Source organism: Myxocyprinus asiaticus, chromosome 36 (genome assembly GCF_019703515.2).
Source record: "Myxocyprinus asiaticus isolate MX2 ecotype Aquarium Trade chromosome 36, UBuf_Myxa_2, whole genome shotgun sequence".
Lineage (NCBI taxonomy): Eukaryota > Metazoa > Chordata > Actinopteri > Cypriniformes > Catostomidae > Myxocyprinus > Myxocyprinus asiaticus.
In genome coordinates, this window is record NC_059379.1 from 37024090 (window position 1) to 37043922 (window position 19833).

General features: G+C 41.2%; 1 protein-coding gene across 5 annotated transcripts in view; it reads left to right on the plus strand.

Moving 5' to 3' along the window:
- The window catches only part of ngfrb (nerve growth factor receptor b), a 91584-nt gene extending 80885 nt beyond the window's left edge, over positions 1 to 10699 (plus strand). For all 5 annotated transcript variants that reach the window (XM_051674516.1, XM_051674518.1, XM_051674517.1 and 2 more), the window contains one exon: positions 4364 to 10699. In XM_051674516.1, coding sequence (XP_051530476.1) covers positions 4364 to 4686 — 323 coding nt within the window. In that variant the 3' untranslated portion in view covers positions 4687 to 10699. The remainder of the gene's footprint in view (positions 1 to 4363) is intronic.
- The last annotated feature ends 9134 nt before the right edge of the window (positions 10700 to 19833 follow it).

Below are 19833 nucleotides of genomic sequence, written 5' to 3' on the forward strand. Positions count from 1 at the left end.
CCACGTGACCGTCAGAAGGCGAGAGATAATGAGCACAACCAGGAATAACACACAATCGGAAAAGCATATTTAAAAAGACGTGTCTTTAAAAAGATGTTCCGTGTGTGCCACTCTTTTAGAGAAATATACTCTTTTATTTCTGCCGAAGCGCCCAGGGGCATTCTCTGCAGTGCACCAGTGCAGAGGGGGGAGAAGCCGCTGAAATACGCCGTCAGATCCAGCAGAGGTGAATGAACAGTAGTATACAGCTCAGTGAGCATGACCGTTCGGCTCCGAAGAGAAAATCAGAATGAGTGGTTGCATACCAGCTCCTTTTATACCCGTATGTCCGGGGGAGTGGCATGCAAATACCACTCACCAATTTTCATTGGCCTTTTATCAAAGACCAGAGGTGTCTCGGGCTCCCAAGAGTGACCCCTAGTGTCACTACATCGACACAATGTCGAGTGAGTGACAGATAGGGAACTACAAAATCCACATCAAAATAATTCAAGCCATTTTTCACAATATGTTAGTTATTGAGTATGGCCTTTGTAGGGTAGTAAAGGGTATTGATATTTTTACAAGTGAAACTATATGTGTAAATTAATTTAGGGAATACAGGAATTTGGATGGATGGATGGAAAGTACTGTCATGTAAGCACCAAAGGTTATTTTTATGGCAAACAGAGTAGATTAAAGCACAATGACAAACAATAAACAACAAACTATCACAGCACTAGAAAAATGTGTATATAAAAGAGGAAACAGAAGCACACGTCCCACAAAACACTGTATCCAGCTATGAATCATGATCACGTACGGCGTGATCAGCTAATATTGGCCGTGGAATTAATGGGACCTGGCGCAACGTAGTATAGCGCAGGATGATGTGTGCGCAGGGGCGACTGATATAACTGACTCTCTGACTGACCTTTACTAGCATTCAGATGCGTGCCTCTAACTCAGCAACCTTTTCCGTCAGCCTTGCAAATTCCTTATATTTTCAAATGTGAAACCCTCACTGCTGATGGACGAAGCAATGCTAAACATGTGGCATGCAGTGCAAGTAATGACAACATGTGATGGTGCCATGACTTATCGCAGTTGTTTGGTGAAAAGGTGTTTGTAGTTCCTGAGCAGTGGGGGTTTGAGATAATAATCTATGTAAAAATAGCAGAGGTAAAAATTTATGCACACAGTAGAATTGCAATAAATCGCAATTCAAGTAAAAAACAAGACAAAAACTAATGCACGTAGGAAAATTGCAACAAATCATATTTATTCATTTTGCAGACAATTTTATCCAAAGCAACTTACAAATGAGAAATACATAAAAAGTGATTCATCCTAAGGAGGCAATAATATGAAAAGAGTTGCAATACAAAGTTTCAAATTTCTCTGAGAAATACAAGTAGAGAGGAAGGGGAGAGACAGTGGTGAAAGAATATTCTTTTTTGTTTAAGAAGCAACACAGTCAGTGCATTACGCTGGGTTCACACATCCTCTGTGAGCGGGTCGTGAGCAAGGCACAAGTAGTGCATAGCAGGGCGGTGATGTTGTACCTTCACGTTGACCACATCTCTTCTGCGAGAAACAGCAGCGCCTCTGTGCATAAAATAAAGTTATCTATGGAGTCCTATGCCGAATTTTGTCTTTAATAAGGTCATAATAAGATCAGGTAATTGCTGCTTCAAGGACAACAGCAGGCAGTCACATGCAATTCATTTTTATTATCACACTTGGTTGTGACTGGTTAATGTTGTGTCTGTACTGTACACCCATATACACAGAATGGCAAAAGGTCTGGCAGTTTATTAATTATTTCCTTTATTGTGTTATTTTATTGAGTTTACTTGCATGCAGACATATAAATTGTAGTGTACTATAGGTTCGGTTTGAATAATTTTGATTTGCGTTTGTCTTTTCTATAATCTACTGTTTATTTTAGTGTTGTACTGCACCCAGCGGCAAAAATAGGCTCAACGGCGAAACTATCCACTCACTGCCACGTCTGGGACGCTTCTTGGATGCGTCACCTCGTGACTCACACTTGCAGTGGGAACGGTGCAATCTGTTAATATGGGCACCAAAACAAAAATGTGCCGCTCACGCCCCGCTCACAGAGGATGTGTGAACCCGGCGTTAGTAGAACTGGATGAAGTGCTCACAGAAGAGATGCGTATTTAGGTGTTTCTTGAAATTAGCTGGAGAATCAGCAGCTCGGGTGGATATCGGAAGTTCGTTAAAACACCATGGAGTGGTGGAATTGAAATTTGCAATACGCCTTTAAGAAGTATGTCAACAAGTATATCTCAGATGTCTTTGAGACATTAATGATTTAGAATGTTTGTAAATCTTATCTTTTTAAGATGTTTAGCAGATGTTAATTGGATTGTGATGCTTTCCAGATGTAAAGATCTAAAACAGACATATCAGAGATGTACGTGTGCTATCTGGGTAGACGACATGCACAAAGTCCTGGTTGAAGAGCATTGCTGTGGTCCAGTCTTAATATAACAAGAGCTTGGACAAGTAGTATATTAGCATTTAGTATAGTATTTCATCGTTTTAATTAAGTAGAGCATAGTTTTGTTTAGTATAGTATAATTTAGTATAGTGTAGCATAGTATAGTATAGGATATTCTGTATATCATAGTTTAGTATAGTATAGCGTAGTACAGTATAGCATAGTATAGCATGGTTTAGTATAATTTAGCACAGTATAGTATAGCATAGTTTAGTATAGTATAGCATAGCATATCATAGATTAGTATAGTATAGTACAGTGTTTCCCAACCTTTTTTCTGCCATGGCACACTTTTTACGACTAAAAAATTCTACGGCACACCACTATCCCACATAGGCTAACCATCGTCAATATTTTTCCTTTTCAAGAACTTGGCCGTGTTTTCTGTCCATCTTAGTAGCGTGTTTACTTGTAATGTTTGAAATTTGGCTATGCAAAAAAACCCCCAAAAAAACAAGTCACATAGGTAGGCTATGCTGTGTGAGGTCACAGGTGGCAAGAGCACTAAATGGGTAATGAAAAAACAACAAATTTGCTTATTTTTAATTTGTAGATTTGTTCTTGCAATGCCACAACAAATTACAGGGATGCAAACTCATGAGGAGTGAAAAAGGTAAGACAATCACTGGTCCACGAAAAATTTTTCTGGGGATATTTTTTTTAAAGAATAAGGTAAAAGCACCAATTCCAGCTGTTTGAGTGATTCAAGTTTACAACTGAGCAGAATTAGCTGCAAAATAAAGAGTATTTTTGTGAGGCTTGCTTCTGTTTCACAAATTTGTTCAATTTTATTAACTGATTAGTTCAGTGACCCCTTCTGGAAATGAGTTTCAATAACGTCCTTATCTTTTCCTTTACTAAAACTTGCATGGCAACAAATCTACTGACTTCAGTATAAGAATTATAAACACAAAGCAGTTCTACGGGATCATTTTCCTATAGTAGCCTATTTAAACCACTGAGCGTGGCTTTTATCAGAAAAGACCACAATAATAGACAAATAATAATCATTTTGAGTTTCAGTAATGTTCTTTCGTCATTGTAAAGCGTATTTCACATGAGTTGAGTCGAGGCATCAATGCTCCGTTCAATGCCAGCATTGAGCGCTGCATTGCCCTCCACATGACAAGAACTGCAGAAAGCGTCGCAGAGGGGCGATTTTACGAGGTGTGCACAATAAACATTGAAAACATGTATTTGGAAGAGAGAAAAAAAGCTTGCAGTTGCTTTGATAGCAGAAAGGAATAAAAGGACTCGTTTATGTTTAGGTCTAAGTGTTTTCTTGGTGAATTTAAATTAGTTCAATAACTGGCGTCTGATATTCGTAAACGATAAGGTAATATTTAATTAAAAGAAATTATGAGACATTCAATGTCTCCACAAATTTGGACAGTTTTTAAATATTTCTTATTGCTTAGTGCTCTCAAAGACATTATTGGTGAAGCAAAAACGTGTGTGTGAAAAACACTTTGGTGTAAAGTGGCGTCACATCATAGACTTCAATGTATTCTGCAGCGCTGACGCGAGTCATGTGAAAGACCCTTAACACGCATAAATATCAGTCACTTTTGCACATTAATCATTGCTCTTCACAATCTCAAAAGTGACCGATTATGGTTTCAAAACGGCGAATTTCTCGGAAAGGTGAGGAGTTTGGATCCCTGAAATTATTATTATTTTTTTTTTCATGCATTTATTTATTTTGTGGAATTTGATAATTTTCCACGGCACACCTGACAATCTTTCTAGTGTGCCGCGGCACAGTGGTTGGGAAACACTGGTATAGTATAGTGTGTAATCTTTAGCTATAATACTGCACCAGACTGCTGACTGAATGAGTTCTTTATGTTTTAGTTGTGAAGATAGATGGAGTGCTGTCCTTGCCCTTACACACACGGGACGAGGTGGAGAAACTACTAAACCGCACCTGTGAAGGGGAGGAGTCAGGGGCCAACGAAGAAACCAATTGGTGTAGCCTGGCAGGCTTGCTTGGATACAAAGATGAACACATTGCTAATTTCAAACAGGAAGAGAGGCCTGTCCAGGCCCTGCTGTCTCATTGGGCGAGCCAAGATTCAGCCAGTATTGATGCGCTTTGCACAGCACTCAAGAAGATTAATAGGGAGGATATTGCACAGAGCATCACGGTCAAACCTACTGCTACATCTGCCGTGTGACACAAGCAAGACCACACCAACCCACACTCATACACTGGTTCTAAAGTGTACTCTGAAGCTGGAAGCAACCAAATATACACCCTACATTGCCCTCAGCATACTTTGATGTTGTTGTATCACTGGTGAAGTTGATGTATCACTATATCCTAATGCTAATGTTAGGCTGCAAACGTAAGTGCTTTTAAACGCAAGTTTGACCTTTAAACCTATTTTAAAGATTTATCATTTCTTTTCAGTCCCAATCTCTATTTCTTTGTCTCTATACATCAACCGCTACTAAACATCCATAACACTTATGCTAGTGATAATGTAACAACATGAGGTCAGTTTACTTGCTATGCACTAATTGTACCATAACCACAAGCCATATGCTCAGTCTCAGATGATTTCCCATCAAAGTTTTACCCCTCACGATCTCATGTACACAGTCTGTGTTGTGCTTCAAATATGTTTATATTGTTGTTGAACATAAGCAGAGACTGTATAAGAAGACAGACCACTCAGAGAAAAATGGAATGGAAGATATCACAATGCCAAATATAGTGGCTGTAGGAATGTAAGTACCGCATTTCAGTTCAAAAAGGCAATTATTGGCAAAGGCATTGTCAGGTCTTTTTGCTGTAGAACGTGCATTAGCAGAGCAACCTGAAAAGAAAAGAAAAAAACAGATTTTGAGTGTCTTTTGAGCTAGAGAAGCAATGATACCATTGTCATATTTTGTTGGTTCATATTTGTATTGTTTCTGAAACATAACTTTGATAAAACGTTTTGGAGATTTCAGTCTTTTCCGCATTCCAGTAGATAAGAGCTGTATTAGCATGACTTGATAATACTGTAGCTGCCTGGAAGAGTTAGCAAGATGGCCGCTTATTATGAAGCCCATTGAACAAACTTGACTTCAAGACCCCATGAAAAACAGCTCAGTTGTCTTTCTTGTGTTGATGTATGTCAGTAATGTATTTCCTTTAGAAACAGAAAGATTGGATGGGACATATCAAAGCGCCCAATGTCACACCCATAAAGCATGATTTGCTACTTGCTATTGCTAGACAGAGGCAGATGATAATAGGGGGAGTGATATACCTATTGTAGAGAATAATGTATTTAATTGGTCAAAAACTTTAATGCAAGATGAGTCATCAATATTTGTTACTTCTTTTCAAATTTTAGGAGAACTTTACATTAATGTTCACTTTGTTAAGGATTTGTTGCAACCTAACGTAATAAAGCATAATTTAAGTTAAATGTAATAAATGTTCATAATATAACAATTTTCTTAAAACATAATATAATTGTGAATGCATAATGTGACAAGTAATCATGAGAACTTTATTACATTATGAACTCAGTGTAGCAACTCATAACACAATAACAGTACATTATATAATAACAGCACATAATGTACAAGTGAAACTTAATGTTTATAATATAATAATATAAACACAATATATATATATACTGTATATATATATATGTAATAGGTTATAACATTAGGAGAAATGTATTAGGCTAAATTGTGAACTCGCATGAAACTGACCATCATTCAGAATGTTAGATTATGAGGGGCCTGGGTAGCTCAGTGAGTATTTACACTGACTACCACCCCTGGAGTCATGAGTTCGAATCCAGGGTGTGCTGAGTGACTCCAGCCAGGTCTCCTAAGCAACCAAATTGGCCCGGGTGCTAGGGAGGGTAGAGTCACATGGGGTAACCTCCTCGTGGTCACGATTAGTGGTTCTCGCTCTCAATGCGTTACGTGGCAAGTTGTGCGTGGATCGCGGAGAGTAGCTTGAGTCTCCACAAGTCTCCGCGGTGTCATCCACAACGAGCCACATGATGAGATGCGCAGATTGATGGTCTCAGGAGTTGAGGCAACTTTCCTCCACCACCCGGATTGAGGTGAGTAACCGTGCCACCACAAGGACCTACTAAGTAGTGGGAATTGGGCATTCCAAACTGGGAGAAAAGTTTTTTTTTAAGTTAGATTATGAAAAAACATATTACACTATTAACATTTATTACATTTAACTTATTAAATGATGTGCATTTATTACATTATGCTTAATGACTAATCTACAATAATATTATATTATAAATATTAATAAAATATAAAAAATATATAATATATTATAAATCATTGATATGTAATTATAACAACATGCATAAAAAGATTGACTTTCATGCAATACTTGCCAAATAGTAAGCCATTTTACCTCACATGTTAGAAATGTAAGAGCACTTATTCAACATTAGTAACCTACGAAAATGTACCCCAATGTAAAATGGACACATATGAAGAATTTATTAAAGAGTTGCCAACATTAGGCACCTGTGTAATCTACATAAAGTTCAGTATGGTTTAGTGGTCATGAGACGTTATTATATGATATATACTGTGAATGAGCATGAAGACCTGAGAAGTGTTTTTACAGAGGACTTTAGGTAACTAGGACTAGTTAAGTAGGTGAGATCCACCACTCATGGTACCATTCTTTTGACATCAACATGTCAAGGAAAGTGACAACACAAGTGAGTCCAGACATTAATATAAACACAAAGAAGACTGTAGCGAAATGACATAATTCCTCCTTTTAATCTCATTATAATAATCTATTTTTGCCACATTTTGACATAAAAATATAATTGTATTAGGGTTATTATGAGTATTATAAGAATGAATAAGTGTATCTATGAAGCATTTATAACATGTAAAATAAAATGCTTACTATTTGGCAAGTACTGCATGAAAGTCACCCTTTTTATTCATGTTGGAATAACTGCACATCATTCTTGTGTTTTAAAACGTCTCTTCACTAATCCTGGTGATCCTAGTCCATCACGTCCATTCATGATCCCCTTATTTCCTTCAGTCAAAATGGAGGTAATGGAATATCCTGACTCCAAATGCAAATTAAATTTTTACATTTGCTAAGAGAAAATGTGAGTGGTACTTGCCAACGAAGTCTCATGACAACTAATAATAATTCATGCAAAATTGAGAAATCAAAAGCTATCATTCAGCTTGGCCCATATGAAAATGTAAAAATGTTATTCCCATAAAGACCAACCAATCAGCGAACAAAATTTCAGTCAATACAATACAGTCATGAAAATTTAGTTAGCCTCCTATCCAACACTTTATTTTAAGATTGGAAACGTCTGTGAGCAAATTTGACACTCATTCCATATTTATTTATGGAATACAAATGACTGATGTATGTAAGTAACTTGTAATACGCTTCCCTTGTCTCATTCCAAACCCAGTTTCTTTCTTCTGTGGTACACAAAATTTATTTTCTTATTAAAATAATGGTTAAGGTTTGGGTTAGGTGTTAAACTTAAATCATAATAACATCATTCGTTGTTTGTTTGTTTTTTTCTTTCTCTCTCTCTCTCTCTCTCTCTCTCTCTCTCTCTATGGGAATACAAGTTGTACGTATTTGTACGTCAACTCGTTTTCTTTCAATTTCGCCATCTCATACATTTATTACGACTTGTCATTAGACCAGGTTGGTGCTTGCCCATTCAAAACTCGCCGCCACAATTCAGGTTGTTGTAGGTGATACCCAGGGTGCTGATATGCATTTTGTTATGGTGATCTGAGTGTTTTTAGCATGTTGCTATGCAGTTAATAGAGTGTTCTGGGTGGTTTCTAGGGCATTGCTTGATGGTTGCTAGGTGGTCTCCATGTCTCTATGATATTGTGGTCACTAGATATGGATATTTTCAACTATTTTATCATCCAGCTGGCAAAAATCATAAGACCATAAGCTTAGAAAAGTAATGGCATATCTGTAGCACAAACGGTGCAGGATGAGTTAAAGGATCCAAAGTATGAGAAGTAGTAAGTGTGTAACAATCCACTCTAGAGCGTTAGATACAGCGTTAGATTTGTGCATTTGGGCCGGTGGCTCACAACGTTCTAGATGGAATTAATAGGCTGAAGGCTTTGCTGTCCTGGTGATCTGGCTGAAAGAGGATAGCGGTTTCCTTTTTTCTTTTTCTTTCTTTTTTTTTTTTTTTACCTTTTACAGAGGTAACGTGACACTGGTCACTACCTGACTCAGGTCATCACCATGACAATTGGCCATGCGATCTGTGACCTAGATAGAAAAATGTTAAAGACACATATGCTCAAAAACACATGCCAAAGAAACAAGCTGCTTTGTAAAAAAAGAAAGAAAGAATTGGCCATTGAAATTCATGGAAATACAATTAGTAATGATACACGTGTTAAGTGTGTTCTAAAACATTTAATGGTCTATGTATTGCACTTTATAAGGATTTAAAACATTCCAAAGATTAGTACAGTACCTGATATACAGTACCAGTGAAAATCATCCCCACCAAACTCTATAAATTGATTTTTTACAAATTATTTTACAATAATCATGAATGTCTGGAAAAGTAATGGAAAAGTAATGGAAATTAAGTAGTCAAAAAGTGTGGGAACTATATAATTTACTCATTTCTTACTCATGATCTTATTCATAATCATTTACCCTCATATCATTTCAAACTCGAATTACTTTCTAACTTCTGTGGAACACAAAAGAAGAAATGTTAAATAATGTACTGGACACTCTTTTCCATAGAAAGTGAATAGGGACTGGGGCTTTCATTCTCTAAAAAAATAAAAAAATAAAGACCATTACATTATCATTAGTCAATATGACTCCTGTTCTACATTCCAAGTCTTCTGAAGCCATACGATTGCTTTGTGTGAGGAACAGACTGAAATTTAAGAAATTATTCACTGAATGGTTAAATAATGAAGCTGGTATAGGACAAATTGCTCACATGAAATAGCAAGTTGAAATTAAATCAAAATACCCAGGGCTGTATCATTTCTCAGGGTTTATGTGGAGTTTTGCCCATCTGTCAATGTTGTGTTCCATGTTTTCAGTATATCAGTGGCCTTATAACAGAGGGGTGTAGCAGCACACAGGTCGCAGGAGTTTAGCTTCAGCACAAACAGTATGTGTATTTTCTTTGCAGTTATGGAACAAGGTCAGTTTGAGGAGTAAAAAGTGTTTGATTTACTTTTTACACAGATATGGGACATGTTCTCTAGCTGCATGATAGTCAGTATTGATGTATTCTTTTGATGTTCATTCGGTATGAAAAGTGAAGCAGCAACATACATTAATATCTTTCATCATTCATATCTGTCGGTGTCTGCCTAAATGCTGGGGAAAGAAAGTTTGTGATATGATTTTTGGTTTATGTTTTTGTTTCCAAAAATGTTTATGGCCATACATTATGGAAAACTGCAAACAGAGTGTAATTTGTGTCTTTAAATGAAGGCATTCTCCATTTCTGGATGTGATTTATTTGTTTCCATTTTTTTGTCTTTTATTCGACCAGAGTGTAGCACTTACAAGATTAATACATTTGTAAAAGAAATACCTGAGAATTATTATCAGGGTTTGTTTCTGTTTTTTATGTGTATAAATTTCCTGTGTTTGTTATAACTGTTTTTGTTTTGTTTACCTGTATTTTATATAGCCTCAACGGTCACATTGTGTCCTAACCTGACAGTGAAAGGGGATTTGTCTGTCCACACTGAAAGCGAAAATGCTTTGCAACATCACACAATCACAGCCTAACAGAACATAACCTATTTGATGTTTATTAAAATCTGTGTGGGGCAGGATTGTGGACCAATAAGGGCGGGGCTACCCAGCATGAAGATGCAAAAATAGAAACCAAACGACCAACAAAATATCCTGTAGCTTGTTGCTTGTCGCAGCTGTTAAGGACAAAATCTCAGATTGACAGGGAAGAAATAGCTTTTATCACTTTTAACTTTATTGCATTGCACCAGGTTAGGACATATAGAACAATTTTTTTTTATGGCCTATATCAGCCAATCCTGCAACAACAGCCAACAAAGCCAAATGATCTGAAAAACTGGGCCCATATTTTGAGTTTTGCCAATCCTTAGCCACTGTCAACCTCTTGAAGGCCTTACCCTTGCTGTGTTTTTTTTTTTTTTTTTTTCTGGTTTAAAGACCTCATGAAATCACTTGTGCAGTTTTCTTTCTTGTGTAGACATATTCAGCCTACTATTGAAGCAGGAAGCTTGTCCGGGGCATATTGAAGGGATTGCACATTTGTTTTTGTAAATAACCAATAGTCTTTAGTTATTTCACAGCCATGAACAATGATTTTGCTACCTGCTAGTCAGTTGCAGGTGGTATTAGAGGGAGGGACATTTTCATTCTAGAGAGCATTTGACTGGACAAAAATCGGTGTAGTGCAAAATGAATAAAAAATATTTTGTCTGTTTTGCAGTAAGAGAAATACTGTACATTTTAATAACGTATAAACGTGTAAGTCTTTACCTTTTGGAGTAAATATAGCATATAGATGGCTTCAAAGCCAGTGGACTAAATGGCATAAAACTCACATTTTGATTTCATGAGATCTTTAAAATAACCTTGATTATTTCACAAATGTGGATAATTTAATTGTAGAATATTTTTGTAGTGTTATAGAACATTTAAGTCTAGATCTCTGAGGTGGATGTAATAAAGTGGAACGTTGCTCTCTGACAATCAATTAAAAATATATTTGTGCAGTTGTTGGAATACTGAGTTAATCAGAAGGGCGTCTACCCTTCAGAAAGCCCTTAGTGGTTTCCAGAGACAAACTGCACCATGTTACACTAGACTGAATGTTGCATTTGACTGCAAAGCATTGAGCATGAGGACAATGAGAGGGTGAAGAAATTGTTTTGTTTGGATTATTTCGAGGTTCTGCAGGAAGACAAATTACTGAATGTTACATGTATTTACTGTTATGTACAATGTATCATATAAATGTGAATTTACTAGAATTCATACGTAGGTTTGATGCAGTTACTATTAAGAAATAAAAAACTAAATATGATTGCAGCTCTACATTGGTGTGACGTTTTTGTCAAGACACACACACACACACACACACACACACACACACACACACAAGTTTATTATGATGAACGTGGCATGTAAATGGTTGAATTTTTTCTCTAGTTACCCTGATATAGGGTTGGGAGGGATACTTTTTAAATGTATTCCACTACAGATTACAGAATACATGCTGTAAAATGTAATTTGTAATGTATTCCGTTAGATTACTCAAGGTCAGAAACGTATTCTAAATACTTTGGATTACTTTTTCAGCACTGGTAGATTTTTTTTACTTGTTTTGACTATAAATACTCTGCCAGTATAGTAAGACAAAATACACATGTTAAAAATGCATTCTCTGAAAAACCTAAACATCTTATGCAGTGTTGTTTCTAAAACAAGATAAATCAAACTGATCTTGTTTTAAGAATTTTTTTAATATTTTTACAGGAAAACAATACAAAAATTATTATCAAGAATACGATTTTTCCCTAATATCAAAGGTCTTACTAGAAAAAAAGAAATTATGATCCAACATGAATTTTCTTGATAAAAAAAATGTGATAGCATTTAAGCTTAGCATAAAGCTGACAATTTACACAAGGCTTAACTCAATATCTTCTGCTCCAAACTTATTTCAAACTTACTTCTCTGTCTGCTGATATGAATGTAACACATCATAAGAAAGTGTTTCACTGCTGTTCAAATGCACTTTGGATCGCATCATTTACAGCATATGTATAAATGTTTTCCATCTGAAAGGACTAAATATTAAATGAAACAAATGACAATAAAATGCAAAGTAATCTCTTCAGTAATCAAAATACTTTTTGAAAGTAACTATTCTAATTACCAATGATTTAAATTGTAACTGTAGTGGAATACAGTTACTTATATTTTGTAATTTAAATACATAATCCCATTACATGTATTCCGATAACGCCTGCCTGAGGTCACGTGGAGTGTGAGGTCCGAGAACCACGTCTGGGTGGGCGAGTAGGGTGCTACCAGGACGACCTGCTCCTTGTCCTCCCTGACCTTTCACAGAGTCTGTGCAAGTAGGCTCACTGGGGGAAACGCATATTTGTGTAGGCCAGGAGGCCAGGAGGCCAGCTGTGTGCCAGCGCGTCTATGCCGAGGGGTGCCTCGGTCAGGGCGTACCAGAGCGGGCAGTGGGAGGATTCTTGGGAGGCAAACAGGTCTATGTGTGCCTGTCCGAATCAACTCCAGATCAGCTGGACCACCTGAGGGTGGAGTCTCCACTCTTCCTGCTGTGACAGTGCATCCACTGTAGTGTTGAGGTCACCTGGGATGTGAGTGGCTCGCAGCGACTTGAAGTGCTGCTGACTCCAGAGGAGGAGACGGTGACATACAACGAGAGCGCAGACCGCCTTGGCGGTTGACATATGCTACCGTTGCTGTGTTATCTATCCGAACTAACACGTGCTTGCCCTGGATCAACGGTCGGAACCTTTGCAGGGTGAGCAGAATTGTCAACAACTCGAGGCAGTTGATGTGCCATTGCAGTCGCGGGCCCGTCCATAAGCCGGCGGCTGCGTGCCCATTGCAAACAGCACCCCAGCCCATTTTGGAGGCATCTGTCGTGACCACAACACGCCTGGAGACCTGCTCTAGGGGAACACCTGCCCATAGAAATGAGAGGTCGGTCCAAGGGCTGAAAAGACGGTGGCAGACCGGCGTGATGACTTCGCGATGTGTCCCGCAGTGCCATGCCCATCTCGGGACTCGAGTCTGAAACCAGTGCTGAAGCGGTCTCATATGCATCAACCCGAGCAGGGTGGCCACTGCTGAGGATGCCATATGCCCCAGGAGCCTCTGAAAGAGTTTCAGTGGAACCGCTGTTTTCTGTTTGAATGCCTTCAAACAGGCCAGCACCGACTGTGCGCACTCGTTCGTGAGGCGCGCTGTCAAAGAGACTGAGTCCAACTCCAAACCGAGAAAAGAGATGCTCTGAACCGGGAGGAGCTTGCTCTTTTCCCAGTTGACCCGAAGCCCTAATCGGCTGAGGTGTGAGAGCACAAAGACCCAGTGTGCACACAACATGTCCCGAGAGTGAGCTAGGATTAGCCAATCGTCAAGATAGTTGAGAATGCGAATGCTCACTTCCCTTAACAGGGCAAGGGCTGCCTTCATGAAGACACGAGGGGACAAGGATAGGTCAAAAGGGAGGACCTTGTACTGATACGCCTGACCCTCGAATGCAAACCGCAGGAAGGGTGTGTGTCGAGGTAGAATCGAGACGTGGAAGTACGCGTCCTTCAGGTCTACCGCCGCGAACCAATCTTGATGCCGGACACTCGCCAGAATGAGTTTTTGCATCAGTTTCTTGAATGGGAGTCTGTGTAAAGCCCAGTTCAGTACTTGCAGGTTCAAGATTGGCCGCAACCCACTGCCTTTTTTTGGTACTATGCAGTAGGGGCTGTGAAACCCCTTCTTCATCTCGGCCGGAGGGACAGGTTCTATTGCACCCTTCCGTAGGAGGGTAGTGATCTCCACATGCAAGGTAGCGGCGTTTTTGTCCTTCACCAAGGTGAAGTGGATCCTACTGAACCTGGGCGGACACCTGGTGAACTGAATCACGTAGCCGAGTCAGACAGTCCGGACCAGCCATCGCGACGGATTGGAAAGCGCAAGCCACGCATCCAAGCTGCATGCGAGGGGGACCAAATGGACAATCTTGTCGGACGTACCGGCAGGTGGGGCCTCGCGGCGGGGCGGAGTTCGAGGTGCCACACCACGTCGTGGCCGTGCTGAGTTCAGGGACATCGAAGTACTTACCTGGCTCCTTGTGACCACCCCGGAACAGCCTGGGATGGGGAGGAAGAGGCCTGTCCTCGTGACCCGTTGAGACTGTCACATCGGGGGCGGATTTGTGCCACAGCTGGGCGCTCAGGGGCGGAAGACCGCTGCTGGAGTACCAAACCTGCCAATAGAGTGGTGGACGGTGGTCATGATGATGGCCGTGCACACCAGATACATGACCCAGGGAACAAGGAAACCACTCTTGCTGAACTCTTGGGTACTGCAGCCACTTGGGCATGCAGCGCAATTAAATGCGAAGGTAACAAAAAGATTCTCCTCCCGGCCCTCGACCGGGGGGTGGAGTGGTCTGTTTACCAGCTCCAGAGCAGCAGGTTTCATCGTCCCTGGGTCACCCGTCTTAGGGGCGCTTTGAAGCCTTTCACGGGTTCTGGGCGGCTGCGAGACGGGTGGCGTCTGCTTCCTGCGGTGGGCTCCTCGCCGGGGCCAGGCCGAAGGGGTGGGCTGTGGTGGAGCAGGTGCAGTCACCGCAGGGGGATGCTCTTGGTGACGAGAAGATGGGGTGTGGGATCTTTAGCCGCGCCTGGGCAGGATATGCCAGATAGCCTCCATCTGCTGCTCCACCGTCGAGAACTGCTGGGCAAAGTCCTTGACAGTGTCGCCGAATAGGCCAGCATGGGAGATGGGGACAGCAAGGAACCATGTCCTGTCGGCCTCACCCATCTTGACCAGGTTGAGCCAAAGGTGGCGCTCCTGGACCACTAATGTGGACATCGTCCGCCTGAGAGACCACGCCGTGACTTTCGTCACTTGGAGAGCGAGGTCGGTCGCTGAGCGCAGTTCCTGCATCAATCCCGGGGCAGAACTACCCTCGTGCAGTTCCTTTAGCGCCTTGGCGAACTTGTAGGAGAGCCATGGCATGCAGGGCGGAGGCGGCTTGTCCAGCGGCACCGTAGGCCTTGGCCGTCAGAGACTACGTAAGCCTACAGGCCTTGGACGGGGGCTTTGGGCACCCACGCCAGGTGGCGGCGCTCTGCGGGCATAGGTGCACAGCGAGCGCCTTTATCCACCGGGGGATTGCCGAATAGCCCTTGGCCGCCCCACCATTGAGGGTAGTGAGGGTGGGGAAGCTGAAAAGATCAGGACCAGGCAGTAAAAAGTGCCTCCCACGACCTTGTCAGCTCTTCATGCACTTCCGGGAAGAAAGGAACGGGGGCGGGGCGTGGCTTTGAGCGGCGCCGCGAGCCCAGGAACCAATCATCGAGCCGCGAGGGTTCAGGGAAGATCAGAGGGTTCCACTCTAGCCGAGTTTGGCTGTCCGGGAAAGCATGTCGTCATCTCCGCGTCAGCCTGTGACTGGGCAATCGTCCCTGAAGGGAGGAGCCCAGCTGAGGCTTCCGCATCCGACTGGATGAGCCTGTTCTCCGATGCTGCGCTCAAGAGCTCATCACTTTCGCGGGCTCCGAATAAGAGGTCGAACTCACCATGAGACGAGCCGGCGGACTCATCCGGAAGCCTGATCGGGGCAGACGAGCGTGCTGGGGAATGGGAGGACCACGGGGGGACACCCGGCGGAGGCGGTCCCATTGGGGTCCCCAAATCGCCCCCAGTGCTAGCCATGCTGGCCTCATACCCGTGGGTAGAAGGACTGAGGTGGGGAGCCTCCGGGGTGGCTTGCTTTCTTACGAAGGCGAGCCGTGACCGCATCGTTGCCATGGACATGTCCTCCCAATAAGAACGTGACCATCCACGAATGCTGTCTCCGCGTGAGCAGTGCCCAGACACGAAAGACAGCGACCAGACACGAAAAACAGCGATCGTGACCGTCAGAAGGCGAGAGATAACGAGCGCAACCAGGAATAACACACAATCGGAAAGGCATCTCCAAAAAGATGCGTCTTTAAAAAGACGTTCCGTGTGTGCCGCTTTTTTAAAGAAATATACTCTTTTAGAGAAATATACTCTTATTTCTGCCGAAGCGCCCAGGGGCATTCTCTGCATTGCACCAGTGCAGAGGGGGGAGAAGCCACTGAAATGCGCCGTCAGATCCAGCAGAGGTGAATGAACAGACGTGGGAATTCAGCTCAGTGAGCGTGACCGTTCGGCTCCGAAGAGAAAAAAACCTGAATGAGTGGTTGCATACCAGCTCCTTTTATACCCGTATGTCCGGGGAGTGGCATGCAAATACCACTCGCCAATTTTCATTGGCCTTTTATCAAAGACCAGAGGTGTCTCGGGCTCCCAAGAGTGACCCCTAGTGTCACTACATTTACACAACGTCGAGTGAGTGACAGATAGGGAACAGAAGTTTACATACACTTAGGTCATTAAAACAAATTTTTTAACCACTCCACAGATTTCATATTAGCAAACTATAGTTTTGGCAAGTCGTTTAGGACATCTACTTTGTACATGACACGAGTAATTTTTTCCAACAATTATTTACATACAGATTGTTTCACTTTTAATTGATTATATTACAATTCCAGTGGGTCAGACGTTTACATACACTAATTTAACTGTGCCTTGAAGCAGCTTGGAAAATTCCAGAAAATGATGTCAAGTCTTTAGGCAATTAGCCAATTAGCTTCTGATAGGCTAATTGGCTAATTGGAGTCAATTGGTGGTGTACCTGTGGATGTATTTTAAGATCTACCTTCAAACTCAGTGCATCTTTGCTTGACATCAGGGGAAAATCAAAAGAAAGCAGCCAAGACTGTGGACCTCCACAAGTCTGGTTCATCTTTGGGAGCAATTTCCAAACACCTGAAGGTACCACGTTCATCTGTATAAATAATAGTACGCAAGTATAAACACCATAGGAACACACAGCCATCATACTGTTCAGGAAAGAGATGCATTCTGTCTCCTAGAGATGAATGTAGTTTGGTGCGAAAAGTGTTAATCAATCCCAGAACAATAGCAAAGGACCTTGTGAAGATGCTGGAGGAAACAGGTAGACAAGTATCTATATCCACAGTAAAATGAGTCCTAAATCAACATAACATGAAAGGCTACTCAGCAAGGAAGAAGCCACTGCTCCAAAACCACCATAAAAAAGCCAAACTACAGTTTGCAAGTGCACATGGGGACAAAGATCGTACTTTTTGGAGAAATGTCCTCTGGTCTGATGAGACAAAAATTGAACTGTTTGGTCGTAATGACCATCGTTATGTTTGGAGGAAAAAGGGTGAGGCTTGCAAGCCGAAGAACACCATCCCAACCGTGAAGCATGTGGGTGGCAGCATCAGGTTGTGGGGTGCTTTGCTGAAGGAGGGAGTGGTGCACTTCACAAAATAGATAGCATCATGAGGAAGGAAAATTATGTGGATATATTGAAGCAACATCTCAAGACATCAGCCAGGAAGTTAAAGCTTGGTCACAAATCGGTCTTCCAAATGGACAATGACCCCAAGCATACCTCCAAAATTGTGGCAAAATGGCTTAAGGACAACAAAGTCAAGGTTTTGGTGTGACCATCACAAAGCCCTGACCTCAATCCAATAGAGAATTTGTGGGCAGAACTGATTAAGTGTGTGCAAGCAAGGAGACCTACAAACCTGACTCTGTTACACCAGTTCTGTCTGGAGGAATGGGCCAAATTTCCAGCAACTTATTGTGGGAAGCATGTGGAAGGCTACCAAAATATTTGACAGAAGTTTAAAGGCAATGCTTCCAAATACTAATGAAGTGTATGTAAGCTTCTGACCCACTGGGAATGTGATGAAAGAAATAAAACTGAAATGAATCATTCTTCTACTATTATTCTGACATTTCACATTCTTAAAATAATGTAGTGATCCTAACTGACCTAAGACAGTGAGTGTTTTCTACGATTAAATGTCAGGAACTGTGAACAAACTGTTTAAATGTGTTTGGCTAAGGTGTATGTAAACTTCTGAGTTCAAATGTATATTTATTGGACTATGTTACCTTCATATCCAACTTTAAACTTGAAAAACCTTATATTGTTCAAAAGCTACAAGTCTCTAGCTTCAAAATATGCCCACGGTTTTGCAATCTGAATGACATCATTACAGAAATGTATTAAAATAATGAAAGAGTGGATTTTAAAACATGCAACGTGAGCGGTATTACTTATCTTTTATATCTTCTGGTTTTGATCTGATCGTATGATGGCAGTAAATTCAAGCATACAATCCATGGTAAATGTCCACAACTGAAAGTAGACTTGACCATTTTATCCAAAACAGTGAAAATTGAGGAATAAAACGACTGATCATCCTTTGCTTGCATCATCACGTAAATTAAAATGTCTATTATCAATAAAATATTGATTATAAAACTTATTTCATCAATCAGCATCACGGTCTTGAGGTCTCCGCTATTCCGGTGAAAAGTATGCATTGTTTGAGCCCACCCAAGAGTCTCTCTGTAATTCACAGGCGGAGCTGTCAGTCAAACCATATCAGGGGGCCTGGGTAGCTCAGTGGTAAAAAACGCTGGCTACCACCCCAGTTAGTTCACTTGTTCAAATCCCAGGGTGTGCTGAGTGACTCCAGCCAGGTCTCTTAAGCAACCAAATTGGCCCGGTTGCTAGGGAATGTAGAGTCACATTGGGTAACCTCCTCGTTGTCACTATAATGTGGTTCGTTCTCGGTGGGGCGCATGGTGAGTTGAGCATGGATGCCGTGGTGGATGGCATGAAGCCTCCACACGTGCTATGTCTCCGTGGCAACGTGCTCAACAAGCCACATGATAAGATGCGCGATCTCAGATGTGGAGGCAGCTGGGACTCGTCCTCCGCCACCCGGATTAAGGCAAATCACTACGTGACCACGAGGACTTAAATGCGAATTGGGAATTGGGCATTCCAAATTGGGTGAAAAAGAGGAAAAAAAATTAAAAAAATCAAACCATATCAAAGGCTCCATGGCCTCTCCAAAATGCATGTTGGCTGTTTCAGTGAATAGATGCTGCCAATGGATTGCTAGTCAAGATTTGATTGACAGGTCATGTAGCCACTGGTATGACGTTTCTATGGTTACAGGGGTTGGCTTTGCTCATTCCAGAACAGTGACATCATCCTAGTGTTTGTTTGGATAGAGAACCTAAGGCCACCATTACCAGAGGTGGGTAGAGTTGCTGAAAACTGTACTTAAGTAAAAGTACAATTACCTTAAAAAATAATTACTCAAGTAGAAGTAAAAGTGCTAACATAAATAATTAAAGTGCAATATAAATAAGTATCCCATTAAAAGAGTACTCAAGTGACTTCCTTTCTTCTGCAGAACACACATTAAGTTTTTTAGAAGAATATTTCAGCTCTGTAGGTCAGTACAATGCAAGTGAATGGGTGCCAAAAATGTTATGCCCCAAAAGCAAATTCAGGCACCTTAAAAGTAATCCATACCACTCCAGGGGTTAAATCCATATCTTCAGAAGTGATATGATAGGTGTGGATGAGAAACAGATCAATATTTAAGTCATTTTTTGCTAGAAGTTCTTC